This window comes from Mauremys reevesii, linkage group 2 (genome assembly GCF_016161935.1).
Source record: "Mauremys reevesii isolate NIE-2019 linkage group 2, ASM1616193v1, whole genome shotgun sequence".
NCBI classification, from domain to species: Eukaryota; Metazoa; Chordata; order Testudines; family Geoemydidae; genus Mauremys; species Mauremys reevesii.
In genome coordinates, this window is record NC_052624.1 from 113,609,597 (window position 1) to 113,637,358 (window position 27,762).

At 51.6% G+C, this 27,762-nt stretch overlaps 1 protein-coding gene across 6 annotated transcripts; it reads left to right on the plus strand.

Moving 5' to 3' along the window:
• Positions 1-13,353: 13,353 nt before the first annotated feature.
• On the plus strand, positions 13,354-27,424 carry LOC120398054. 6 transcript variants are annotated; one of them, XM_039525009.1, is made up of 11 exons: positions 13,354-13,562; positions 19,810-19,960; positions 20,199-20,901; positions 21,290-21,426; positions 21,808-21,904; positions 22,283-22,387; positions 22,738-22,873; positions 24,700-24,794; positions 25,278-25,430; positions 26,219-26,365; positions 27,306-27,424. In XM_039525009.1, the coding sequence occupies exons 5-10, from the start codon at positions 21,878-21,880 to the stop codon at positions 26,318-26,320; spliced, it is 618 nt and encodes a 205-aa protein (XP_039380943.1). In that variant the 5' UTR covers positions 13,354-13,562; positions 19,810-19,960; positions 20,199-20,901; positions 21,290-21,426; positions 21,808-21,877; the 3' UTR covers positions 26,321-26,365; positions 27,306-27,424. The 6 variants fall into 6 exon arrangements, 5 of the variants coding, with proteins under 5 accessions (XP_039380943.1, XP_039380942.1, XP_039380945.1 ...); XM_039525008.1 differs by having other exon boundaries at positions 19,852-19,960; XM_039525007.1 differs by lacking the exon at positions 13,354-13,562 and adding an exon at positions 15,999-16,207.
• The last annotated feature ends 338 nt before the right edge of the window (positions 27,425-27,762 follow it).

The window sequence follows — 27,762 nt, forward strand, 5'->3', positions numbered from 1 at the left end:
GGGAAGGCTGCTGAGAGGAAACCTGGACTCCTTCACCACCCCCGTGAGAACTTTGGACTCTGTCTTCACCCTGAGGGTCTTTGACCATCCGCGGAGAAAGCGCTACATCAGCGACAGTGCCGAGGAGGAGGAGGGAGCGACCGAGGGGAGCCCTTCGGCCCAGCCGTTGATGGATACGCTGGAACCCGAACCCAACTGCTTGTGAAAGCAGCAAAGAATCCTGTGGCACCTTATAGACTAACAGACGTTTTGCAGCATGAGCTTTCGTGGGTGAATACCCACTTCTTCGGATGCAGTAGTGGAAATTTCCAGGGGCAGGTTTATATATGCAAGCAAGAAGCAAGCTAGAGATAACGAGGTTAGTTCAATCAGGGAGGATGAGGCCCTGTTCTAGCAGTTGAGTGAAAACCAAGGGAGGAGAAACTGGTTCTGTAGTTGGCAAGCCATTCACAGTCTTTGTTTAATCCTGAGCTGATGGTGTCAAATTTGCAGATGAACTGGAGCTCAGCAGTTTCTCTTTGAAGTCTGGTCCTGCAGTTTTTTTGCTGCAGGATGGCCACCTTAAGATCTGCTATTGTGTGTCCAGGGAGGTTGAAGTGTTCTCCTACAGGTTTTTGTATATTGCCATTCCTAATATCTGATTTGTGTCCATTTATCCTTTTCCTTAGAGACTGTCCAGTTTGGCCGACGTACATAGCAGAGGGGCATTGCTGGCATATGATGGCATATATTACATTGGTGGACGTGCAGGTGAATGAACCGGTGATGGTGTGGCTGATCTGGTTAGGTCCTGTGATGGTGTCGCTGGTGTAGATATGTGGGCAGAGTTGGCATCGAGGTTTGTTGCATGGATTGGTTCCTGAGCTAGAGTTACTATGGTGCGGTGTGCAGTTGCTGGTGAGAATATGCTTCAGGTTGGCAGGTTGTCTGTGGGCGAGGACTGGCCTGCCACCCAAGGCCTGTGAAAGTGTGGGATCATTGTCCAGGATGGGTTGTAGATCCCTGAGGATGCGCTGGAGGGGTTTTAGCTGGGGATTGTATGTGATGGCCAGTGGAGTCCTGTTGGTTTCTTTCTTGGGTTTGTCTTGCAGTAGGAGGCTTCTGGGTACACGTCTGGCTCTGTTGATCTGTCTCCTTATTTCCTCGTGCGGGTACTGTAGTTTTGAGAATGCTTGGTGGAGATTTTGTAGGTGTTGGTCTCTGTCTGGGGGGTTAGAGCAGATGCGGTTGTACCTCAGTGCTTGGCTGTAGACAATGGATCTTGTGGTGTGCCCGGGATGGAAGCTGGAGGCATGATGGTAGGGTTAGCGGTCGGTAGGTTTTCGGTATAGGGTGGTGTTAATGTGACCATCACTTATTTGCACTGTGGTGTCTAGGAAGTGGACCTCCCGTGTAGATTGGTCCAGGCTGATGTTGATGGTGGGGTGGAAGCCGTTGAAATCGTGGTGGAATTTTTCCAGAGTCTCCTTCCCATGGGTCCAGATGATGAAGATGTCATCAATGTAGCGTAGGTAGAGAAGGGGCGTGAGTGGACGGGAGCTGAGGAAGCGTTGTTCCAGGTCAGCCATAAAAATGTTGGCATATTGTGGGGCCATGCGGGTGCCCATAGCGGTGCCACTGATCTGGAGATATATATTGTCATCAAATTTGAAATAGTTGTGTGTGAGGATAAAGGCACAGAGCTCAGCAACCAGTTGTGCTGTGGCATCATCAGGGATACTGTTCCTGACAGCTTGTGTTCCATCAGCGTGTGGGATGTTTGTGTAGAGAGCCTCTACATCCATGGTGGCCAGGATGGTGTTTTCTGGAAGGTCACCAATGCATTGTAGTTTCCTCAGGAAATCAGTGGTGTCACGGATGTAGCTGGGCGTGCTGGTGGCATAGGGTCTGAGTAGAGAGTCCACATATCCAGACAGTCCTTCAGTGAGAGTTCCAATGCCCGAGATGATGGGGCATCCAGGATTTCCAGGTTTGTGGATTTTGGGCAGTAGATAGAATAGCCCTGGTCGGGGCTCTAAGGGTATGTTGATTTGTTCCGGTGTTAGTGTAGGGAGTGTCCTGAGTAGATGGTTCAGTTTCTTAGTGTATTCCTCAGTGGGATCTGAGGGAAGTGGCCTGTAGAATTTGGTGTTGGAGAGTTGTCTGGCGGCCTCCTTTTGGTAGTCAGACCTGTTCATGATGACAACAGCACCTCCTTTATCAGCCTCTTTGATTATAATGTCAGGATGGTTTCTGAGGCTGTGGATGGCATTGCATTCTGCACGACTTAGGTTATGAGGCAAGCGATGTTGTTTTTCCACAATTTCTGCCTGTGCACGTCGGCGGAAGCATTCAATGTATAGGTCCAGACTGTCATTTCGACCCTCAGGAGGAGTCCATGTGGAGTTATTCTTTTTGTGCTGTTGGTGGGAGGGTAACTGTGTATCAGTGCTCTGTTCAGTGTTGTCCTGAAAGTATTCTTTGAGTCGGAGATGGTGAAAGTAGGCTTCCAGATCGCCGCAGAACTGTATCATGTTGGTGGGGGTGGCAGGGCAAAAAGAGAGTCCCCGAGATAGGACAGACGTTTCTTCTGGGCTGAGTGTGTGGTTGGATAGATTGACGATATTGCTGGGTGGGTTAGGGGTACCACGGTTGTGGCCCCATGTGGCAGGTAGGAGTTTAGACAGCTTACAGTCCTTTTTCCTTTGTAGAGAGGTGAAGTGAGTGATGTAGATCTCCTGTCTTATTTTAGTGAAGTCCGTTTGTATGGAAGTTTGGTTACTGATGAGAGTCTCCAGGTTGGAGAGCTCTTTTTTGATGTTTTCCTGTTTGCTGTATAGGAGGCTGATCAGGTGGTTCCTCAGTTTCTTTGATAGAGTATGGCATAATCTCTCACTGTGGTCTGTGTAGTATGTAGATAGCAGTGGATTTTTTACCTTTAGTCCATTTGGTATGATGTCCATCCGTTTGCATTTGGAAAGGAAGATGATGTCTGTCTGTATTTGTGCAAGTTTCTTCATGAGGTTGATGGATTTCCACTCCATACGGCTAAATGCAGTGCCTTGCATGGTGTCAAGTATCAGAGGGGTAGCCGTGTTAGCCTGGATCTGTAAAAGCAGCAAAGAATCCTGTGGCACCTTATAGAATAACAGACGTTTTGCAGCATGAGCTTTCGTGGGTGAATACCCATGAAAATTTTGTGGTATTCACCCACGAAAGCTCATGCTGCAAAACGTCTGTTAGTCTATAAGGTGCCACAGGATTCTTTGCTGCTTTTACAGATCCAGACTAACACGGCTACCCCTCTGATAACTGCTTGTGAGACACCCCGATGAGCATGGTGGCCTCTCTTTGTTCACCCCCTTAGAGGTGGAATGCGATTGCGGCTCGGGGGAGTCACCGGCGCACAAGGTGAACACAGGTAAAGGAATGATTAAGTCAGTGGTGAAAGTAACTTCCAGGACTTACTGGTACTGCTGGAATCCTGGGGGGGCGTGGCCTCAACTGGAAGATGCGGGGCTTCTCAAGATTTAAAGGTCCTGGAGCATCGGCTGTGGCTGGGAGCCCCAGGGCCTTTAAATTCCCCTGCAGCTCTGGCAGCTGGGTTCGAGCATGGATTTAAAGGGCCCCGAGCACCCATGGCTGTGGGGAGCCTGAGTCTTACCCGGCTGGAGCCAGGATTTAAAGGGCCCGGAGCTCCTGCCGCTGCGGAGAGCTCTCAGCCCTTCAATTCCCTGCCCCAGCCTGGGTGCTGGAGCTGCAGGGCGGGAAGGAATTAAAGGGCTCTGGGATCTACACAGCCACGGGGAGCGCTGAGCCCATTAAATCCCGGCCCCAGCCCAGCTGCTGGAGCTGCGTGGGGGGAGATTTAATGGGCTCTGGGTTCCCAGCAACCGCAGGAGCTCTGAGACCTTTAATTCCCGGCCCCAGCCTAGCTCCTGGAGCTGCGGGGGGAATTTAAAGGGCTCTGGCCTCCCCGCAGCCGTAGGAGTTCTGAGTCAGAGATGAAAGTAAGCCGGTACGGGCCAGTACGGCGTAGCGGCAAGAGCCAGTACGCTGTGCCGGACGGCATCGGCTTCCTCAGCGGGGATTTAAAGGGCTCAGAGCTCCGGCGGCTGCGGGGAGCCAAGAGCCCTTTAAATCCCTCCCCCCCTCCCACCGCAGCTCCGGCAGCCGGGCTGGGGCTGGGAATTAAAAAGTTCGATGCTCCCCACCTCTTCCGGTTGAGGCCACACCCCCTCAGGACTCCGGCAGTACCGGTAAGTCCTGGAAGTTACTTTCACCCCTGCTGTGAGCCCTTTAAATTCCAGCCCCAGCCCGGCTCCTGGAGCTGCAAGGGGAATTTAAAGCTCCCTACAGCTGCCGGAGCTCTGAGCCCTTTAAATCCCCACCGAGGAAGCCGGTGCAGTCCGCAACGGCGTACTGGCTCTGGCTGGTACTCCGTACTGGCCCGTACCGGCTTACTTTCACCTCTGGATTAAGTGACTGTCGAGGTCGTGAGACGTTCCATAGAGCTCTGTTGGCTGCAGTGCCCATGACGGAAGGTGGTATGTTCCGTCCGCCATGACATTCATAAACACATCCCATCTTTAAGGTCCATGTCTGCTAGGAACAGAGAGCGTCTGGGTCACGGCCCTGACTAAGTCGAGCATGTTAGAACCATTAACCACAGAGCCTTTGTACACAAGAGCCCCTTTATCGTTCCATGAACAGAGATTTGTAGCCTGGCCCAGCTTCTTTAGCACTACGGATGTATTTTTCTTAGAACGCTTCTTCACATTATCCAGCACCTGCTGAGCAACAAACTCTGAGCTCTTTGGTGTTTCTGGGGAGTTTCAGTTACATTCAGTCCCTGTTCTGGTAGAAACAGACTGATTTTCACTTTCTGCGCATCGCTCGGCTTCACGTACATTAGGCACCTTTGAAGCTTGGCGCTGTAAGGTTTAGCCTTTTAGTATTCAGCTAAGTCAGTTCTTTGAAGAACAGACTCGTTTCAGCATCAGCTAGTTGCGGTCGGTCGTTAGGCCCCCTGAGGATACAGAGGTCACCAGTGTTCTGAGCAAAGCGTCAGATTTTTCCCAACTCTCTTTAAAATGCCGTTCTTTTAGCCCCTCCCGCCCCCCGCGGACACAGCGTCCATCAGTTTTCTGAATGAAACATCAGAGTCTTCCCAAATACTAGAATATAGGGGAGCGGTGATGAGCTTATGGTTTTGGGGGAATGGATTGTCAGTCCTTGGTGTTTTATTCACAACCCCTCGAGCGTGTGCTCCGAGTCTGTGAATGTGTGTGGTTCTGCGCACGTCAGAGCCCCTCGAGTGCATGCTCTGGGGTTGTGAATGTGTGTGGTTCTGCGCACGTTCAAAGCCCCTCGAGTACATGCTCCGGGTTTGTGAATGTGTGTGGTTCTGCGCACGTTCAGAGCCCCTCGAGCGCATGCTCCGGGTTTGTGAATGTGTGTGGTTCTGCGCACGTTCGGAGCCCCTCGAGTGCATGCTTTGGATTCGTGAATATGTGTGGTTCTGTGCACGTTCAGAGCCCCTCGAGCGCATGCTCCGAATCTGTGAATGCGTGTGGTTCTGCGCACGTTCGGAGCCCCTCGAGCGCATGCTCCGGGTTTGTGAATGTGTGTGGTTCTGCGCACGTTCAGAGCCCCTCTAGTGCATGCTCTGGGGTTGTGTATGTGTGTGGTTCTGCGCACGTTCAAAGTCCCTCGAGTGCATGTTTTGGATTCGTGAATATGTGTGGTTCTGTGCACGTTCAGAGCCCCTCGAGCGCATGCTCCGAATCTGTGAATGTGTGTGGTTCTGCGCACGTTCAAAGCCCCTCGAGTACATGCTCCGAATCTGTGAATGTGTGTGGTTCTGCGCACGTTCAGAGCCCCTCGAGCGCATGCTCCGGGTTTGTGAATGTGTGTGGTTCTGCGCACGTTCGGAGCCCCTCGAGTGCATGCTTTGGATTCGTGAATATGTGTGGTTCTGTGCACGTTCAGAGCCCCTCGAGCGCATGCTCCGAATCTGTGAATGTGTGTGGTTCTGTGCATGTTCAGAGCAATGTTCTATGGTAACAACCACCTTTGGAGGACCCCTTAGATATAGTCTGTGGATCCCAAGGTGTTCACAGACGATATATTCAACCCCCCCCAATCTAGTCTAATTGCTTGTATAACACAGGTCATAATTTTTTTCCAATAGTTTTCATTGTAAATTAGAGCATGTCTTTTAAAAAATCATCCAATCTTGAGAGAGGCTTTTTATGTCGAGCTGGTCAAAATTCCCACCTGTCCCCTTGGAAATTTTTGAGCTTTTATGAATAAACCCCCAAATCCAAACTATTTTGGCACTGGTCTATTTTGGCTGAAATCTGAAGTATTTTGGTTTTGAAATGGAGCAACTGGGCGATGTAGTCGAACCAACAAGACTGGCCTATAAAGCAGAATGGAAGCCTGAGGCACTTCAGCTGGACAGATCAGCATGTGGACTGCTCAGTGCTGAAGGTGTTTGAGAACAGGTCAGAGAAACACCCATCGGGTTGTTTCCTTGGTGTTACTTGGTCTTGCCCCAGCATGGGGAGCCTGACTTGACTCCATGAGGTCCCTTCGACCCTACATTGCTAGGACTCCCGAATAACAATATTTGTATTGATTATTATTATTTTATTTTATTTGTTGTAAAAATGCTGACATTTCCATGGAAAAGTTCAATGCAAAAGGGATTTGTTTGTTTTTGTGAGAGGAGGGCAGTTTTCATCTATTTCCTAGGAATGTAGCGTTCCCACTCACTGTAGTGGGTCTGATCCAAAACAGATTGACGCCAAGGGAAGTTTTTTCCATTGATTTCAGTGCGCTTTGGGTCAGGCTATTGGTTAATATCAGATTTTATCATCTTTCCAGCTAGCAGAGTGAGAAGCAAGGCAAGGTAACACTCAGTGTATTTGAACCTTCTGCGCTCCCTAAAGCAGGAGATCTTCAAGGCAAAGAGATCAGTAAAGTTCACACCGAATTATAAATGTACATGAACTCAGAGAGGAAAAAACACATCCTCTTTTACTGAACTGTTCAGTATGAGATTCTGAATGCACTGAAATCAGGAAATTGAAAGCAGGGTCTAAAATCCCAAGATGTTTGTGACAGCTTTACCTGCCTTTAATTGATGAGTAGAATCAGAATATCAGGGTTGGAAGGGACCTCAGGAGGTATCTAGTCCAACTCCCTACTCAAAGCAGGACCAATTCCCAACTAAATCATCCCAGCCAGGGCTTTGTCAAGCCTGACCTTAAAAACCTCTAAGGATGGAGATTCCACCACCTCCCTAGGGAACCCAGTCCAGTGCTTCACCATCCTCCTAGTGAAATAGTGTTTCCTAATAACCAACCTAAACCTCCCCCACTGCAACTTGAGACCATTACTCCTTGTTCTCTCATCTGCTACCACTGAGAACGGCCAAGCTCCATGCACTTTGGAACCCCGCTTCAGGTAGTTGAAAGCAGCTATCAAATCCCCCCCATATTCTTCTCTTCTGCAGACTAAACAATCCCAGTTCCCTCAGCCTCTCCTCATAAGTCATGTGCTCCAGCCCCCTAATCATTTTGGTTGCCCTCTGCTGGACTCTTTCCAATTTTTCCACATCCTTCAAGTTTCAATTGTCCTGTTGGGACTAATCATGTTTCACCATAATAGGAACCCATCAGAAAAAATCAAGAGAAAAAAACATTATATTAAACAGACAATTGAAAAATAAAGGATTTTTCCACCAAATTTAATATTAATATATTATTATATCCGTTATCATTTCCAGGTTTCAGAACTGATCCTAAAACATCAACTCTTACCTTGTTATAACAATGCAATATCCAGAACACTTTCAAATGCCATGTTCCCTCCTAACTGTGATGTAATGTGGGATAGAAAAGAAATTAATTCAAGAATCATTTACATGTAGAAAGAGCAAAAATTGCTAGAAAAGTGAAAACGTCTCATCTCTAAGTGAATCCCGCTAATACTGTAGCTATTTAGAGAAACTGAACTAAAAGACAATGGCAGAGAAAAAGGATTACTTTAAAAAGAAGGAGGTGAGCATTGTGGAATTTCCAAAGGCTGCTTGCTTCAAAGCAATTGACAATTGCACATTTTTTTCCCAAGTCAGCATTTTAGAAATGCCAACCACAAACAATGCAAAGTCAGCAATTGCAAATATAACTTTCTTCTTATGAAACTAAAAAGCCAGGTGTCACCACAGCCACCTGATCTATGGCAGGGGGGTGCTTGGAGTGGTAGATTTAAGCCTCATATTAGCACTCTAGCACCTTTCCATAACTAAATCAGGAGCTATGCTATTTATAAGAAGTCAGAAAGGACCCTAATGAATACTAAGTAAAACATCTGCCTCTCTCCCATGCAGTATCTTATCATCCTGTACAACCTACGGCTACAAATCTCTATAATTTACCGTGAGTGAGTGGAGACAGTGGGAGGACCAGCCTGTCCTTCTCAGAAGATAGTTCTTTAGCAGAGTCATAAAGCAGCTTCCTAGAGAATCCACTGATCTCCACCTAAAGGGCCACAATGAATTGCAGGTCAAACAGCATCAAGAAAGATGGTTCCCTTGGAAGCTAGGTGGGTCCAGATTTTCCTGTTCCTTCTCCTTCTTCAAACTAAGAAGAAAACTCAACTATGCAAGAGAGATTTCATTCCATTGTCGGTGTGTATCCACCCTGAACCCATGAGACCTTCCATGGGGGCAGAGAATGGTGCACTGGGGAAGCCCATTCCATACGGTACTGTCTTTTTTTCACAATCTTCTCTCTCCAGGGCTGTCGACTGGGAATATTTCACCAGCACAAAACCCACTCAGCAAAGAGCCTGTCATGCCACATGCCATTTAGCTGAGCCCTGGCGAGATCCTTATCAGGCAGGATAATGAGGGTGATGCCGCAGCTGGGAACAGGGAAGATCCTGTCAATGTCCCTAAAGGCCAGGATGTGACATCACATTAGACCAGGAGGACCAGTTTGGAGACGATAGCAGTGAAAACTCTTGAGAGGGGGATGTGCCTGGCCAGAGACTGGAAGTCCAGGTGGTTACTGCAACTCTCTAACCCCTCCCTCCCATTATTTTCTAGGGAAATTGGACTCTCAACACTGAAGATTTGTATCAGAGGGGTAGCCGTGTTAGTCTGGATCTGTAAAAGCAACAAGGAATCCTGTGGCACCTTATAGACTAACAGACGTTCTGCAGCATGAGCTTTCGTGGGTGAATACCCACTTCTTCAGATGCAAGTGGTGGAAATTTCCAGGGGCAGGTTTATATATGCAAGCAAGAAGCAAGCTAGAGATAACGAGGTTAGTTCAATCAGGGAGGATGAGGCCCTGTTCTAGCAGTTGAGGTGTGAAAACCAAGGGAGGAGAAACTGGTTCTGTAATTGGCAAGCCATTCACAGTCTTTGTTTAATCCTGAGCTGATGGTGTCAAATTTGCAGATGAACTGGAGCTCAGCAGTTTCTCTTTGAAGTCTGGTCCTGAAGTTTTTTTGCTGTAGGATGGCCACCTTAAGATCTGCTATTGTGTGGCCAGGGAGGTTGAAGTGTTCTCCTACAGGTTTTTGTATATTGCCATTCCTAATATCTGATTTGTGTCCATTTATCCTTTTCCTTAGAGACTGTCCAGTTTGGCCGATGTACATAGCAGAGGGGCATTGCTGGCATATGATGGCATATATTACATTGGTGGACGTGCAGGTGAATGAACCGGTGATGGTGTGGCTGATCTGGTTAGGTCCTGTGATGGTGTTACTGGTGTAGATATGTGGGCAGAGTTGGCATCGAGGTTTGTTGCATGGGTTGGTTCCTGAGCTAGAGTACTATGGTGCGGTGTGCAGTTACTGGTGAGAATATGCTTCAGGTTGGCAGGTTGTCTGTGGGCGAGGACTGGCCTGCCACCCAAGGCCTGTGAAAGTGTGGGATCATTCTCCAGGATGGGTTGTAGATCCCTGATGATGCGCTGGAGGGTTTTAGCTGGGGACTGTATGTGATGGCCAGTGGAGTCCTGTTGGTTTCTTTCTTGGGTTTGTCTTGCAGTAGGAGGCTTCTGGGTACACGTCTGGCTCTGTTGATCTGTCTCCTTATTTCCTCGTGCGGGTACTGTAGTTTTGAGAATGCTTGGTGGAGATTTTGTAGGTGTTGGTCTCTGTCTGTGGGGATAGAGCAGATGCGGTTGTACCTCAGTGCTTGGCTGTAGACAATGGATCTTGTGGTGTGCCCGGGATGGAAGCTGGAGGCATGAAGGTAGGCATAGCGGTCGGTAGGTTTTCGGTATAGGGTGGTGTTAATGTGTCCATCAATTATTTGCACCGTAGTGTCTAGGAAGTGGACCTCCCGTGTAGATTGGTCCAGGCTGAGGTTGATGGTGGGGTGGAAGCTGTTGAAATCGTGGTGGAATTTTTCCAGAGTCTCTTTCCCATGGGTCAAGATGATGAAGATGTCATCAATGTAGCGTAGGTAGAGAAGGGGCGTGAGTGGACGGGAGCTGAGGAAGCGTTGTTCCAGGTCAGCCATAAAAATATTGGCATATTGTGGGGCCATGCGGGTGCCCATAGCGGTGCCACTGATCTGGAGATATATATTGTCATCAAATTTGAAATAGTTGTGTCTGAGGATAAAGGCACAGAGCTCAGCAACCAGTTGTGCTGTGGCATCATCAGGGTTACTGTTCCTGACAGCTTGTATTCCATCAGCGTGTGGGATGTTGGTGTAGAGAGCCTCTACATCCATGGTGGCCAGGATGGTGTTTTCTGGAAGGTCACCAATGCATTGTAGTTTCCTCAGGAAATCAGTGGTGTCACGGAGATAGCTGGGAGTGCTGGTGGCATAGGGTCTCAGTAGAAAGTCCACATATCCAGACAGTCCTTCAGTGAGAGTTCCAATGCCCGAGATGATGGGGCGTCCAGGATTTCCAGGTTTGTGGATTTTGGGCAGTAGATAGAATAGCCCTGGTTGGGGCTCTAAGGGTATGTTGATTTGTTCCGGTGTTAGTGTAGGGAGTGTCCTGAGTAGATGGTTCAGTTCCTTAGTGTATTCCTCAGTGGGATCTGAGGGCAGTGGCCTGTAGAATTTGGTGTTGGAGAGTTGTCTGGCGGCCTCCTTTTGGTAGTCAGACCTGTTCATGATGACAACAGCACCTCCTTTATCAGCCTCTTTGATTATAATGTCAGGATGGTTTCTGAGGCTGTGGATGGCATTGCGTTCTGCACGACTTAGGTTATGAGGCAAGCGATGTTGTTTTTCCACAATTTCTGCCTGTGCACGTCGGCGGAAGCATTCAATGTATAGGTCCAGACTGTCATTTCGACCCTCAGGAGGAGTCCATGTGGAGTTCTTCTTTTTGTGCTGTTGGTGGGAGGGTAACTGTGTATCAGTGCGCTGTTCAGTGTTGTCCTGAAAGTATTCTTTGAGTCGGAGACGGCGAAAGTAGGCTTCCAGATCGCCGCAGAACTGTATCATGTTGGTGGGGGTGGCAGGGCAAAAAGAGAGTCCCCGAGATAGGACAGACGTTTCTTCTGAAGATTTGGTAGGTTATGGCCAAATAATTTACTGTCCTGGATATTGTGCCCTGCATTGCTGTGTGTGTCTGGGGGGTAGTGCAGACGCCACAACATTTGCATGGCCTCCTCTCCCTTCCCCTCCCCTCCACCAGCCTCTGCTGGGCACAATCCCAAGTGGATGCAGGGCACTGGGGGGAAAGGTTTGGGAAAAGCCAGCTTTGCTGTTTATCCAAGAGTTCAGAGTATGGGCTGTACGGCTTGTGCTGAAGCCCACGGTCTGTAGCAAGTTCACAACTAGAAATCAGTGCCCCTCTGTCCATTTCACCGCAGGCAGGCAGGCAGGCAGGTGGGGGTGGAGGGGTTCAAACACGGCTTGGATCAATGCTCTCCATCCTAGCTCAGGCTTTGGTTGGTTTCCTTCATTTCCCCCCCAGTCCTGGTGGCTTATTCTGGGAAGTGTCTCAGGCGGCAGGAATTCTCCACGGCCTTTCAAGAGAACTGGGAGTGCAACCCGCTCGGGCATCCATAATAGCCAGGTCCCTACCACATTCAGGGCTCACTTTGACTAATTTACAAACCTCTGGCCTTGAAATTGACCAACGTCACCATTTCAGATGTTTCCACCTGACATTTCCTGGCATTGTAACCATGGGGGTGCTGACCAAACTGGGAGAACGGGGGAGTTCAGAGGTTGTTGTGGGGGGGTCACAGCATTGTCACCCTCACTTCTGTGCTGCCTTCAGACCTGGGCTCCAAGGGCAGCAGCCAGCAACCTTTCTGAAGCTAGAGGAGGTTCCCAGATGTGCAGGTGGGTCCCTGCTGTTGGCAGCACCTCAGCTCCTACCTACTACTTGGGAGCACCTCGGCTCCTACCATTTTCGGGGCATCCAGAGAAATGGACCCCTGAGCCCCAGAAGGAACTGCAAGGGAAGCCCCGAGCCCCTGCTGCAGATGCCGGGCAGAAGCCGCAAGCCCAGGCACCCAGAGCGCCAGCAGGAGTGGGGAGGGGAATGGAAGTCCTGATCCCGGTGCCCCAGCACTGGCTGCAGCCACAGGGGGCCAGAAGCTCTGAGTCCGGGCACCCAGAGACGTGACTGGAGCAGAACTGCCAAGAGCAAAGCCCTGAGCCCAACGCCGGGCTGATGCAACGCGCTCACTTCTGCATTGCCTCGGCAGGTGCGTCTGATATCCCCACGGAGAGGAAGTCCTGTCCCCAGCCGGGCAGAGAAACAGCTAGGAGGCCCCTACTGGGTTCTCCTGGCTGGGGGGTCCAGCAGGACAGGGAGATCGGATTTCACGGGGCAGGGCTAATTCGATCTAGCCAAAAAAGGCACAACAAGAACCAACAGCTGCCAGCTGAAGCCAGAGAAATTCAAATGAGACGTAGGCACACATTTTTGACAGTGAGGGAGACTAGCCACTGGAACAAATTACCCAGGGGAGAGATGGAGTCTCTGTTTCCTGGTGTCCTCACATCACAACTGCCTGTCATTCTGGAAGGTGCCTTTTAGTGACTTACAAGCAATTGGGCTTCATTTGGTGCAAAGTGTGTGAAATTTCATAGCCTGTGAAATAGAGGCCAGATTAGGAGATCGAATTGTTTCATAACCTCTATGAAAAGCTCAGTGTGGGGTGCGGAACAGACTCTGCTGTTTTACTGGGTAGCCTGCTTGCTCCCCAGAATCAATAATGAGCAAGTAGGGTGATCCGGTCTGCAGCTCAAACATCCAGCTGGGCTGGCCAGGGGCAGACATCAGGGAAAGGTGGGTGCGGCAGTGACTTCACAAAGGCCTTTGGCAGGAACTCAGCCTATTGGGCAAAGATGATGAGGCGTCTGTGACCTCACAGAGCTCCCTTGCCAACAGCCAGGCAGGACAGGGATGCGGGGCAGGGGGAACCTCGGAGAGCCCTGTAGCCTTGCTGCAGCAAGCCTCCAGCTCGCGGTCTCTCGCTGAGGACCGAGAGACGTTGGTGTGCAGGAGATTCAGTGTGTGTGTTTTTCATTCCCGTGTGGATTTGTTTCAAAGACATTGTCATCTGTGTAGAAGGTAAGAAAAAATATAGGCTCTAGATATAGATACAAGATAGGGGACTCTATCCTAGCAGATTCAAAGGCATCACCACCCTCCTAGGGAAAAAGTTTTTCCTAATATCCGAGCCTTCTACACTTCAACTTGAGAGCATTGCTCCTTGTTCTGTCATCTGCCAGCTCTAAGATTTCATGAGAATCAATCTTTCGTTAGGAAAATAATTCAAAAATGCAAATACAAAAAACTTTGAGTGAAATCAACCCATCCTGATCTTTAGTGTCTGGGGTGTGGGCCTTGGGGGCCAGATTGAGACCCTCATGGGCTAGTAACACCCAGGAAGCCAGTAAAATAATTCCAGTTCTCTTAGCATCCCAGCCTCCCTAATCCAAGGAACAACTGAGGGCTGCAGGAGACAGAGGGATGCTGAGAAGGTCTAACTCATGACTGAAAATACAAAGATGTGTTATTGGCTTTGGTTGGGGGAAAAGTAACAAATCTGTCGGGATTCTTACCCCAAACAACAATCGCCCATTGTCCTTTAGAGCACCAGGGCCCTAACACGCCTGACTTGCTCAAATCTCTCTCCTGCTAGGGCTGAGAGAATTTTCTACATCCCCCATGATACCGAGGGAAAGAGAAAAGAAGTGACCTCTCTTTGGTCACACAGCAAGGCCATGCCAGAGCTAGAAAGAGAAGCATAAGAAAGAAGTTGTATCAAAATGTTTTGCATTTCAAACTGACTGATTTCTTAAACAAAGGCAATTTGATGTGTGGTTAGTGAACGGAAATGATACATTCTTGTCTCCACGTGTTTCTAGATTTATGAACCAGTAGATCTATCCCCTTGTTTTTATCCATAGATTGAGGGAGGAAAGCAAGTTTGCCTGTTTTGTGAATTCCCAATGGCTTTCTTGAATTTCAACAAACTAGTCAATTGAACTGAACGATTTGAATAAACTGAAAGGAAGACAATATTTTCTGCACCTTTCAAGGAAGCTACTGCTGCCCAAAGCTGGGTTAGCATTTCAGCTAACTTTGCTTCCAGGGCCTTAGCTATCACATCAGTGGTGCGACTGTCTGAAAAGCTTGGCAGTGAACATGTTCTACTGAATGTTATTTTTTCTCTTCTATTTAAATTATTTAAAAGATTGTCATAAATTGGGCCCTTATCAGAGGTTGTCAATTTCCAATGTAATTATGACAGTGAGGGAGACTAGCCACTGGAAGAAATTACCCAGGGGAGAGGTGGAGTCTCTGTTTCCTGGTGTCCTACCATCATAACTGGTTGGGAAGGTGCCTTTTAGTGAATTACAAGCAATTGGGCTTAATAGGGTGCTAAGAATGTGAAATTTCATAGCCCGTGAAATAGAGGCCACATTAGGAGACTGAATTGTTTTACAACTGATGCCTCTATGAAAAACTCAGTGTGGGGTGTGGAACAGACTCTGCTGTTTTACTGGGTATCGTGGTTGCTCCCCAGAATGAATAATGAGCAAGTGGGGTGATCCGGGGTGCAGCTTAAATATCCAGCTGGGCTGGCCAAGGGGCAGACATCAAGCCTGCCAGGGAAAGGTGGGTGTGGCAGTGACTTCACAAAAGCTTTTGGCAGGAACTCAGCCCATTGAGCAAAGACAATTAGTTGGGAATTGGTCCTGCTTTGAGCAGGGGGTTGGACTACATACCTCCTGAGGTCCCTTGCAACCCTGATAGTCTATGATTCTATGAGTGAGGCGTCTGTGACCTCACAGAGCTCCCTTGCCAACAGCCAGGCAGGACAGGGATGCGGGGCAGGGGGAACCTCGCAGAGCCCTTTAGCCTTGTTGCAGCAAGCCTCCACCTTTGCTTTACCAGATAAAGGTTATGAGCAGACAATGGCTGGAAGTTGAAGCTAGACCAATACACACTGGAAATAAGGCGAGGAGCATTTTTAACATCAGAGTTTGGAGCAATTCACTGAGGGTTGTGCTGGATTTTCAAATTTTCAAATTCAAATGAGACGTAGGCACACATTTTTGACAGTGAGGGAGACTAGCCACTGGAACAAATTACCCAGGGGAGAGATGGAGTCTCTGTTTCCTGGTGTCCTCACATCACAACTGCTTGTCATTCTGGAAGGTGCCTTTTAGTGACTTACAAGCAATTGGGCTTCATATGGTGCAAAGTGTGTGAAATTTCATAGCCTGTGAAATAAAGGCCAGATTAGGAGATCGAATTGTTTCATAACCTCTATGAAAAGCTCAGTGTGGGGTGCGGAACAGACTCTGCTGTTTTACTGGGTAGCCTGCTTGCTCCCCAGAATCAATAATGAGCAAGTGGGGTGATCCGGGGTGCAGCTCAAACATCCAGCTGGGCTGGCCAGGGGCAGACATCAGGGAAAGGTGGGTGCGGCAGTGACTTCACAAAGGCCTTTGGCAGGAACTCAGCCTATTGGGCAAAGATGATGAGGCGTCTGTGACCTCACAGAGCTCCCTTGCCAACAGCCAGGCAGGACAGGGATGCGGGGCAGGGGGAACCTCGGAGAGCCCTGTAGCCTTGCTGCAGCAAGCCTCCAGCTCGCGGTCTCTCGCTGAGGACCGAGAGACGTTGGTGTGCAGGAGATTCAGTGCGTGTGTTTTTCATTCCCGTGTGGATTTGTTTCAAAGACATTGTCATCTGTGTAGAAGGTAAGAAAAAATATAGGCTCTAAGTACAAGATAGGGGACTCTATCCTAGCAGATTCAAAGGTGTGGGCCTTGGGGGCCAGATTGAGACCCTCATGGGCTAGTAACACCCAGGAAGCCAGTAAAATAATTCCAGTTCTCTTAGCATCCAAGCCTCCCTAATCTAAGGAACAGCTGAGGGCTGCGAGAGACTGAGGGGTGCTGAGATGTCTAACTCATGACTGAAAATACAAAGAGGTGTTATTGGCTTTGGTTGCGGGACAAGTAACAAATCCGTCGGGATTCTTGCCCCAAACAACAATTGCCCATTGTCCTTTAGAGCACAAGAGCCCTAACACGCCTGACTTGCTCAAATCTCTCTCCTGCTAAGACTGAGAGAATTTTCTCCATCCCCCAGGATACTGAGGGAAAGAGAAAAGAAGTGACCTCTCTTTGGTCACACAGCAAGGCCATGCCAGAGCTAGAAAGAGAAGCATAAGAAAGAAGTTGTATCAAAATGTTTTGCATTTCAAACTGACTGATTTCTTAAACAAAGGCAATTTGATGCGTGGTTAGTTAACGGAAATGATACATTCTTGTCTCCACATGTTTCTAGATTGATGAACCAGTAGATCTATCCCCTAGTTTTTATCCATAGATTGAGGGAGGAAAACAAGTTTGCCTGTTTTGTGAATTCCCAATGGCTTTCTTGAATTTCAGCAAACTAGTCGATTGAACTGAACGATTTCAATAAACTGAAAGGAAGACAATATTTTCTGCACCTTTCAAGGGAGCTACTGAGCAAGTGGGGTGATCCGGGGTGCAGCTCAAACATCCAGCAGGGCTGGCCAGGGGCAGACGTCAGGCCTGCCAGGGAAAGGTGGGTGTGGTAGTTACTTCACAAAAGCTTTTGGCAGAAACTCAGCCCACTGAGCAAAGACAATTAGTTGGGAATTGGTCCTTCTTTGAGCAGGGGGTTGGACTACATACCACCTGAGGTCCCTTGCAACCCTGATAGTCTATGATTCTATGAATGAGGCATCTGTGACCTCACAGAGCTCCCTTGCCAACAGCCAGGCAGGACAGGGATGCGGGGCAGGGGGAACCTCGCAGAGCCCTGTAGCCTTGCTGCAGCAAGCCTCCATCTTCACTTTGCTAGATAAAGGTTATGAGCAGACAATGGCTGGAAGTTGAAGCTAGACCAATACACACTGGAAATAAGGCGAGGAGCATTTTTAACATCAGAGTTTGGAGCAATTCAATGAGGGTTGTGCTGGATTTTCCACAACTGGCCTATTTTAAAATCAAGCTTGGGTGTTTTACTAAAAAATCTGCTCTAATTCCTATGGGAATTATTTTGAGGCACATTCTATGGCCGAAGTGAAACAGAAAGTCAGACGACAGTGGTTTCCTCTGGGCTTGGAATTAATCTGTGACTCGCTGGGGGCGTTTGGAATGTGACCATTTAGCTTCCCTCTTCCTCCTTCCCTCTTGTCCCCTCTTCTCAATTGGAAAACGGGCCACCAGAAAAGCCTGATTTCCACCCTGGGCCCCTTCCATTAGTGCTGTAAGCTGAAGGGCATTGTGACTTGAGAGTGAAGTCAGCCAGTCAGTGCTAACTCTCCACAGGTGATTTGCATAAGTCAGTAAATGAACCTGCAGGTTTCCGTGGAAGCGATGCCCAAGGCAGGGCTCAGGCTTCGGGTTTATGCTCAGGGTTAGTGGAGTCAGGGAGCGACAGGTGGCTGAGTTACCTCTGGTGTCACAATGTTACTGCTCAGGTTCCTCTGCCTGCTGCACTGCCTGGGCAGTGACTGTCAAGGGGAAGGTTTTGTGGATTTGAAAGTTAGAAACCAGGAAGCGCAGAAGAGGAATGGCTTAGAGAGTTTGGCAGTAAAATGTAGGTTTTGTGGCAATATCCTGTGCAATTGCTACTGGATCCGGGACGGAGACAGCATTCCTGCCCCTCCCACCACCTCTTAGCTGGGCCTACATAAAAGAGACTAGCTAGAGTTTTGCACACTTGTTTGTTTAAGACTGAGCAAATAAGGCCCAACAAATTACTGCTAGGATGAATTTTGCTGCCTCCTCTCCTTGAACAGAATACAAGCAGTTTCTGATTCTCTCAGATGAAGTAGTTCTTCTAAAATCAAGGGCAAGACCAATCAATGGCTTTTTCACAACCCAAACCCCGCCCCCAAAAGAGATTTTTTTTTATTTAAACTGAGTTTTTTAAATTTATATTGAAAAAGTTTTTTTTTAAAACTTATCCAGTATAAAATTTGAAACGATGACAAGTGATATTAAGGCCTCTAGTTGCTCCAGCCTATTAAAGTAATTTAAATAACTACATATATGAAGAAATCCATGTTTGCTGCCAAGTGTCAGAGGAAGTCAAAGCACTGAACTGTTGGAAGTCATTGCGTAAGCACCTGGGGGTCCAGAAGTTATTGAAACACTCAGCCAGATTTTGGCAGCACTAGCCTCTTCTGCGGGTGCAGAAAGAATATTTTCTTCATTCCAGTTGATGTAGCTACTTCATTCAAATGTAAGAAATTGATTGGGGGTTCGAAAACGATGAAGGCTTCTTTTCCCCTTGTAATATATGAATAAACGCTAGAGAGGAGGAGGTGTGAGCTACTACTTCTAAAATCTGGAAGGACATTATGAGCAGGAACAATCAGTTCAGTGCACGAACTAGAGATACTTCTTTACCTCAGTTTGTTTGAAAGGAAAACAAATGGTTCAGTCAACCTTTTTGTTTTTCTGTGTCCTGCAAAACCAGCAAGTCAACATGTTTGAATGGATCCCTATTCCTAGCATCATAGAAGACTAGGGCTGGAACAGACCTCAGGAGGTATCTAGTCCAACCCCCCTACTCAAAGCAGGACCAACCCCAACTTCATCATCCCAGCCAGGGCTTTGTCAAGCTGACCTTTAAAAACTTGTAAGGATGGAGATTCCACCACCTCCCTAGGGAACCCATTCCAGGGCTTCACCACCCTCCTAGTGAACTAGTGTTTCCTAATAGCCAAGCTAAGCCTTCCACAGTGCAACTTGAGACCATTGCTCCGTGTTCTGTCATCGACCACCACTAAGAATTTCATGAGAATCAATCTCTCATTAGGAAAATAACTCAAAAATACAACTACAAAACATTTGGAATGAAATCAATCCATCCTGACCTGTAGTGTCTGGGGGTGTGGGCCTCTGAGGCTAGACTGAGACCCTCATTGGCTAGAACCACCCAGTGAGCCAGTAACAATATCCATTCCTGTTACCGTCCAAGCCACCGCAGTCCAAGGAACAGCTGAGGGCTGCGGGAGACAGAGGGGTGCTGAGAAGGTCTAACTCATGACTGCCAACCCAGAGATGTATTATTGGCTTTGGATGGGAGACGAGGAGCAAATCCGTCAGTCACTACAACAGGTCACACTCGGAGCCAGGGAGACTGGGAATCGAGTCCTGCTGGCACTTCCCAGCTCTGGCTTTCTGGAGGAGGAGGAAGACAGCAGCTCCCCTAGCTGACACTGAGGCACCTTCTGGGCCCAAATGGAGGTGGCCCCGGGTACAGCTATGGAGTGTCCCAGGAGTGTTCCGCTAGTGGCATTGTATTGTTTTCACAGCCAGTTTCGATCTCTGGTTTCTACCCCTTGCCTTGCTGGCAGGGCATTGAGCAGCACCCGTTGCCGGCCAGCTGGGTGCAGGAGATCGAGGAGGGTGAATGGAGGAGCAACCCTGAGCATCTGCCATCCAGCTCCATCCGATCTAGAGCAAGTAAGTGGAGTTCTCCAGAGCCATCCCCAGTGTGGTGGGAATATCCCACCACTAGGGCTCCCAGCCCATCCCTTGTCAGGGTTTGTTCCCCAGGTTGAGGTTTCCTGTGCCCTGGGATGGGATGTGTCGGGAGGAGAAATTGCCTCAGCAGAGGGGAGGTGGGCAGGGGAGCAGGCAGGCTCGTTAATGAGAGGCTGCTTTGAAGCCAGACTCATGGCTGCTCCCCACTCTGTTCCAGGATGGAGCGAATAAGGCGGATGCTCAGGAGGAAGGCCGGGCAGGTGGCTCCAGAGCCAGCAGAAAACATCAGCCAGCCTTCCCAGGAGGAGAGCGGCCCCTCTGTCCCCACGGGCGGGGAAGAGGCTTGTGGCCGGAGTAAGGAGAGGAGCTGCGTCACCTGCTGGAGGAGGCGGAAGACAGCAGCTCCCCTAGCTGACCCTGAGGCACCTTCTGGGCCGAAATGGAGGTGGCCCCGGGTTCAGCTGTGGAGGAGAGAGCCAGGAGAGGGCAGGAGCCGGAGAAGGCAGCTCTGGGGCTTCCTTTGCAGAAAGCCAAGGAGCCAGGAGCTGCGCCCCAGGGCCCATCAGGAGCCGTCCACCACCATGGCAACTGAGGGGCCCTGCTCCAGCCCCACCCTGGCCCTGGAGGAGCCTCCCGCCAGCCCCACCCTGGCCCCAGAGGAGCCTCCTGCCAGCCCCACCCTGGCCATAGAGGAGCCTCCAGCCCCACCTTGGCGACTGAGGAGCCTCCCGCCATCCCCACCCTGGCGACTGAGAAGCCTCCTGCCAGCCCCACCCTGGCCATGAAGGAGCCTCCTGCCAGCCCAGAGCAGGAGTTGAGCGACTGCGTGACAAACACCAGCAGCTCCGCATACTCCTGCGGGGCCAGCAGCTCCTCCGTGGGGTCTGGCAGCCCTGTCTTTGAAGGCTCCCTCTTTGGAGGTGAGGGGAGACCCAGGGGAAAGGGAGGAGGACTGGGGCGGTGGGGGACTAGTAACACCCTGTGCCCATCGGCTCGCCAAGGCGCCGGGACTGACCCACGTGAGCCCCACTAACACCAGAGGGGGTTGCACAGCCACGCCCCAAGACAGCGGATTCTGGGCGGAGTCGGGGAGCTCCAGCCTCCCCTGATCATGTTGGGGGCGGGGGGGCTGACTGCTATGGGGCCCTGAGGCTGATGGGGCTGAGGGTGTCTCTGGGAGGGGCAGGGTGGGGCCCTGGCTGCCATGGGGCTCCTTACAGAAAAAGGGGAATCATGGAGCCTTCTCTGTCCACTGCATCCCCCCAGCAGCAGAAGGGATTAAACTTTCTCCTTCCTTCCCTGGTGCAGACACCCCCAGTTCCCAGGTGTCGTGGCCTGAGGAGGAGGAAGAGGAGGAGTGTGAAGAGGAGGAGGAGGAGCAGGATTTGTGCCCTGAGGAAGATACCATCTTGGTGATCCAGCAGCACCTCCAGGGCAGAGCTGAGGTACAAAAATCCCCCAGCTGCGCTGCCACCCAGTCTGTCCTGCTCCTTGTTCCATCCCCACCCAGGCAGGAGGTCTTGCACCAGAGAATCGCTCACCCCCAATGTGGGGGACACATCTCCTCTGTTATCTGGCACCCCAAAGTGGGGACATTTGTCCCACACAGGCCAAGGTCCCCGCAGACACTGTCGAAGTGCAAGGATTGATGAGGCAGCAAGCATCCGGCCATGAACTCTTGCTAAGTGTCCCTGGAGTGATGTGAATGGGAGAGGCCAGGATGTGCCTTTTGAGTCTTGCCAGGACTCCTGGAGAATCCTCCTAATTGTCCCCTGACTGGTATAGCCCCATGTCCCATGACTGACGGGTGCTCCCTCTTCTTGCAGGCTCTGCACAACCGCTATTCGCGAAGCCTGGACACCATCCTCAGGGACCGGCTAATAGAGACCCCCCACCATGGAGAAGCTGCAGCACCTCCTGGAGGTGAGTAGAATGGACGGTCTGGGGTGGAATTGCCCCTGAGCCCTGTGGGAGGGTAGCAAAGGAGAGACTAGAAGTGCCACGTTTCCATTGTGTCCTCCCAGCTTGGACCCAGCCGGCCACACGTTCCCAGAGCTGCCAGTGCAGGGGGAAGGAGCTGGGACTGTCAGCCAGAGTTCTGCACGGTTGCATTAAGCACTAACAGTGAGCACCAGGGCTGGCTGGGGCCTGAGAGACTGAACCCCCTTTTCAAGCTCTGCGACCAGGGCTCGGCTACTCCACCCTGAGAACAAAGTCTCAGCCCCTTGGGGAGGGGGAGAGGCTGGTTTGTAGAGCATGTACGCCTGCCTGCTGACCCTCCCCTGCCTCCTTCTCCCGCAGCACGTCCATCCCTCTCTCCTGTCAAACAACACCCAGGAGAGATCCAGGGTCGTACAGACCCGCGCGGCCCTGCTCCAGTTTGCCACCTCCCTGCCTGGATTTGACGTAAGTGACCTCTGACCCCAGCATCCTGCAGAGTCAAGTTCATCATCCCCTGGCTAAATGGTCCCCCCTGGGTCCGTGAAGGACTGCGTTCCATAGGCCGCTGGCTGGCAGGGTCGTGCCTGGCCTCAGGGCCCTTGTTATTCTGGAGCAATGAGGCAGCGAGTGCTCAGCGAGGGCCCTTGCCCTGCTCCCTTTGCTCTGAGCTCCCTTGGGGGCAGAGAGGAAGAGGGCTCTCTCTCCTCTCCCCCAGCGCTTCCTACACAGGGGTGGGAGCAGAGCTCAGGTCCAGGGGCGCTGGGGAACTGAAGGGAGAATGTTGATGGATTCCCCTCTCCTCCTCCTTCCACCAGACCTCCTCCACCTTCTCCAAGGCAGGTGAATTCATGCTGCAGCTGGGTCTCTGTGTATCCCACCCAGCCAGTGACATCAGTTGGCAAGCCAGGGGTGGGATCTATTGTCTGCACAGGCTCCTGCTCCAGAAGAGGGGTAAGAAACCCAGCTGGGCAATGGGACCCCATGGAGACGAGCCTCTGGGAGACTAGCTCCAGCTGGCCATTGGGACGCCTCTAGAACTAAGGCCTCTCTGCTTAGACCCCCTGTAGCGGGAAAGAGGAACCCCAATAGAAAGAAGGCCCCTCCTTTGAGACTCCCTCTGCTGGGCAATGGGACCCTACAGAAAGAAGCCTCCTCCTCTGAGACGACTCCAGCTTAGATGGTGACTCTTTCTCTCTCCCTCTCTCTGAATTAGGGAGATGAGTGTGAAAGTGCCAGGGAAATCGGCTGCTTTATCTCAGAGCCTGGCTCTGTCCCCCAGCCCAGGGAAATCAGCCCACCCCCGTACGGGGCAGCCAGCTCGTGAGGGGACAGGAACGGAGCTATTGAGACACATGGAGGGAAAGAGCCCATCATGAGGGCAGGGGCAGGAGCAGGCACCACAGGGGACGGACACAGAGCTTGTAGGGTGTCACCAGTCGGGTAGCCAGGGCCAGATCCTGACTTCAGTGGGTGTGGGCATGGGCGCCGAGTTATATGGGCTCCTGGGGCTTTAGCCCCAGGACTATTTACAGTCAAGGGCTCTGCTCCACCAATAGTTGGAGCTAGGTTTCGCCCCTTTTAAATCCCAGCTGCGACCGGGAGTCAGAGGGCTCTGCGCTGCCCGCAGCCGTGGGGAGCCCAGAGCATTGTAAATCCCAGCCGCGGCCAGGAATCAGAGGGCTCTGGGCTTCCTGCAAGTGTGGGGAGCCCAGAGCCTTTTAAATCCCAGCCGCGGCCGGGAGTCAGAGGGCTCTGGGCTGCCTGCAAGTGCGGACTTCTGGGAAGTGCACGGTGTGGAAGGGGATGCTGTGATGCTTTGGAACAACTCCATACAAAGCCAGTCAGGACTCTGGAGGAGCCTCCTCTCTCGGAGCAGACTGTCTCCAGGGCAAGAAGCTTACACCTTCCTGGGTCTGACCTCGGAGCATTCAGCATGCCCTTCCACATCATGCACTTTCCACAGCGAGTCTGCCCAGGCTGGTCCTGGGGCAACCTGCACCCCAACTCCGCAGTCAGATGTGACTCTCAGCCAGACAGTAAAACAGAAGGTTTATTAGATGACAGAGCTTGTAGGTCCAGAAAACAGAACCCCTCTGTCAGGTCCATCTTGGGGAGTGGGGCGCCCAGAACCAAGTTCTGGGTCTCTCCCCATTTCCCCAGCCAGCTCCAAACTGACACTCCCTCCTCTGGCCTCTGTGTCTCTTCCGGACAAGGAAGCCACCTGATCTTTGTCCCCAACACCTTCAGTTGGCATCTTGCAGGGGAAACTGAGGCACCCAGACAGTATTCAGAGAAAATATTAAGGACATTCCCACTTCATCACAACAGGTGCAACAAAATATAATACTGTATATTGAAGTAGGCAAGTGCTGCTTCTGACTTTCCACTTTTAATTGACCTTTGTAATCTTGTGGCACTGATGCATTGTAGCTTCATTTTATATCGGCTTACAGGGCGGGAGGAGCGGGAGGGCACCACCATTTTGGGCCCCACCAAAAATTATACAAACCTGCCGCCTATGGGTGTGCGGGGTTCTCAGTATTAGACACCCCCATGAACAGGCACCCACTCCCAGAGCACAATGACCGTAAGGGTCACATGATTACTGTGATGGCTGAAACAAATCCCCCTTCTGGTACTAACCCGCCTGGCATGGACCCTGCGATTCCATTGGGCCGCGGATGCCAGGAGGAGCCTGGCCAGTGTGCACCCAAAAGGAAACAGGCACTGAAAGTGGAAGGCCAAACCTCCCCAATGGGTGTGTCTTTCTCCCCCAGGGCTCAACACCAGAGAGGCACCAGACCTGTGGTGCCGGGACGGGCTCCATGACCCCAAGAGCCTGGGGTATAGAAACCTGGCCAGGGTGGGAGAGGTAAGGACTTTCTGCCGGTGCATTGCAGCAGCTCAGGTGTGGAGCTATGTCCCGCTGCAGTGAGTGTGTCATGGACACAGGGCAAGAGCCTGCTCCTTATTTCCACAGAATATGTGAGGCTCCTGGGAATGTCCGTGGGGTGAGGCGTGGGAATGAACCAGATCTAAAAGACCCCAAACCTCTAGCGGGTGAGCTGCAGGAGCTATCGCTGCCGGGAGCAGCAGGGGTCCTGCGTTGTCTGTGTGAGCTGGGTTCCAGAGCGCGCAGACACATTGCCAGCATCTCATGGCACCTGCGGTGAATCCTGCTCCATAAGAGCTATTGGAGGCCTCAGTGCCTGCAGCCTCCTACTTAAGGGGGTTCCCGGTCCATGGGACCCCAAAAGTTGGCTGCCCCAGGACTCTTCTCCACCTTGTGAGACACTCGAGGGATTTGGAGCCTGGTTCTGGGCCATTGTAAGGGCTCTGATTCTTTTGGTTTTAGGTCTTTGGTGAGCTCTTCACGGAGGAGCAGAAAAGATCTTTCCTCCAGGCGGGGCTGCTGGCCATCCACCACCACCTCCTCCACATCAGCCAGGCTGGCCTGGTGCTGACCTATTCCATCTTGGGGGAAGCCGGCCAGCTGCTAGAGGACAAGGTAACCAAAGAGGGGTCACTGGGGAGAGACCCCCAGGGCCTTTCACCTTCAGGTCATTGAAAATCACTCCCATCCCATCCCCATGTGCTGACCAGGGAGCAAGGAGAGGATGAACCCAGGCAGGTACCATTGGTCAGAGCCAGCTTGTGCCCTGAGCAGCTCAAAGCAGGGCCGACCCAGCTCCCCAGCAAGGCTATTTCCTAACAGGCGTCACATCAGCACGACACACTGCCATTGCTCATGCTAGGGGCTGCCAACTCCCCTAGCCACCTCTGTGAGCCTTTCATCCCCCTCCGGGCCTCAGGCCGGTTCCTAGAGCTCTGGTATCGTGTTATCCCAGCCACCACCTGCTACGGGAGAACTGGAGGAGTCAGGCAGCAGAGGCTGCTTAAGTGCCCCATTCACCAGAGCCACTGCCCATGGCATCATGTTAAGGACATGGGGATCCCTGGGGGAAAGGTGTCCACTTCTTCTCACCCCCGGCACTACTGCCCAAAGCCTCCCAGCCCCTCAGCTGGAGGGGGCGAGGTTGGCTGAGGGGACTCTGGGGAGCGGAGCTGAATCCCCAGCTGGGTTGGGAGGTAGAACAGCTCTCAGGGGACTGAGAGGAGTGGGGGCAGGAGTTCATTCCACAGTGGTGGGAGAGGGGATAGAAGTCACTAGAGAAGAGAGAAGATTTCGTCTCGGGGGTTGGGTGGGGGAATCTGTTGCTGGCTCCTGGTGCCGTTAATACCCTTCGTTCTCGTGGGTGTCGGAGTCTCTGATTGATCCTTGTTCGCTTGCAACAGGGGGACATTACAGCCAACCTCATGGTCCAACTATTTAATATCAGGGACTTGGGCCAGGTGCCCGAAGCCCTGCAGTGGCTGTGCTCCGTGGGGCAGCATTGAAGACCCCCCCCTCTTTGTATGACCAGCTCCCACCCCCTGCCGCAGGTACTGCTCTGTCTCACTGTGCCTGGGGGGAAGGGCTGGGGGGAGCGGCCATAGAGCCGCAGCACTGAGAGAAACCAAGGCCGAGCACCTTGCTCTGGACACCCTGCCCCACCCCGACCCCTGGGGCTGGGGACAGGCCAGATACTGGTTGGGAAGAATCAGGCTGTGGGGCTGGCCCAGAAGTGAGAGCATCCGCAGAGCCAGGGGTTATGTTCAATAGCCATTGCAGTCTGGGAGGGGTGGCCTGACATGGAGCCCCTCCCCCGTCGTCACTGCTCAGACCTTCCCATGGCCCCTTTCCCCCTGATGCAGCGAATGTCCGACCATCCCCCACCCGGGGCCCAATCCACCCACCTGGTATCTGAACCCTTCCCAGCCAGGAATGAAACTCCCCCCGAACACCCTGGGGCAGGGGAGGAGCCTCCCCATCTGGCAGGTGGGAAATGAGACGCAGAGGAAGGGCTGTGGGCCTGGTCACACAATCCTGGGTGTAGATTTGGGAAGTGGACTGGGTCCCAGCCTAGAGCCTTTCCCCCAGGGGCACCTTCACTTTCTGCCCTTTATTCTCCCCTCCGGCTAGGGGGTCTGAGAGTGTGAAATGAACAGGGAGAGTGACGGAGTCCTGGCAAACAGCCTGGATGGGAGCTCCCCTTGGCTTGGTCCCCAGGCTCAGAGACATCTTTGTCATCCCGCTGTCCTTCTGTTATTGCTAGGAAGGGAGTCTCCTGATGAGGGGTCTCCAGGCCTCCAGTAAGTCATCCTCATTCCTGCCCGCATGTACCCCCTGCCCTGCCCTGCCCTGCCCTGCCGTCCGGTTTCTCGCTGTTGACTCTGGGTGGACTCTTGGCTCCGGTCTCTGGCTATGACTTTGGCGTGATCCTTCTTGGCTCCAGATTTGGGTTATGAACCCCGGCTCAGTATTCTCCTTGCCTTTCTCTAGCCTCGCTCCAGGCCCTCCATCCACCCGCTCCAGCACTGCCTCCTCCTCCTCCTGATCTTTCCCAACCCCTCCGATTTCGACTACATGGCTTCGACCTTTGCGTGGATATGGACTTTGGCCTGCATTTGACCACCCGGCTTCGACCTCTGGCCTGGACATGGACACTGGCTCCCCTGCCTGGACATACTCAGCACCCGGCAGCAGTAGACAGGCCCCACCATTAATCAAACCCTAACCCCGCCCCATGACACCTTAGTCCCTCCCACCTGTCACCGGAAGTCCCGCCCCATGCAGGTATTACTTCGTGGTCAAGGCGGCCACATGACTGGAAGCCAGGTGTGTCATGTGACCCCTCTAAGAACTCCTCCCACCACCCTCTACCAATCAGGATGGGTTTCCTCCCGGAAGGACCCCCCCAAGAGGAGATTTGACCAATCAGGGCGAGCTCTGGGGTGGG

Coding starts and splice junctions, on each gene's coding strand:
- LOC120398054 (XM_039525009.1), top strand. CDS start 21,878: ATGGAGAAGCTGCAGCACCTCCTGGAG. Junction 22,388..22,737: donor CCTCCCTGCCTGGATTTGAC/GTAAGTGACCTC, acceptor TCCTTCCACCAG/ACCTCCTCCACCTTCTCCAA. Junction 24,795..25,277: donor ACCTGGCCAGGGTGGGAGAG/GTAAGGACTTTC, acceptor TTTTGGTTTTAG/GTCTTTGGTGAGCTCTTCAC.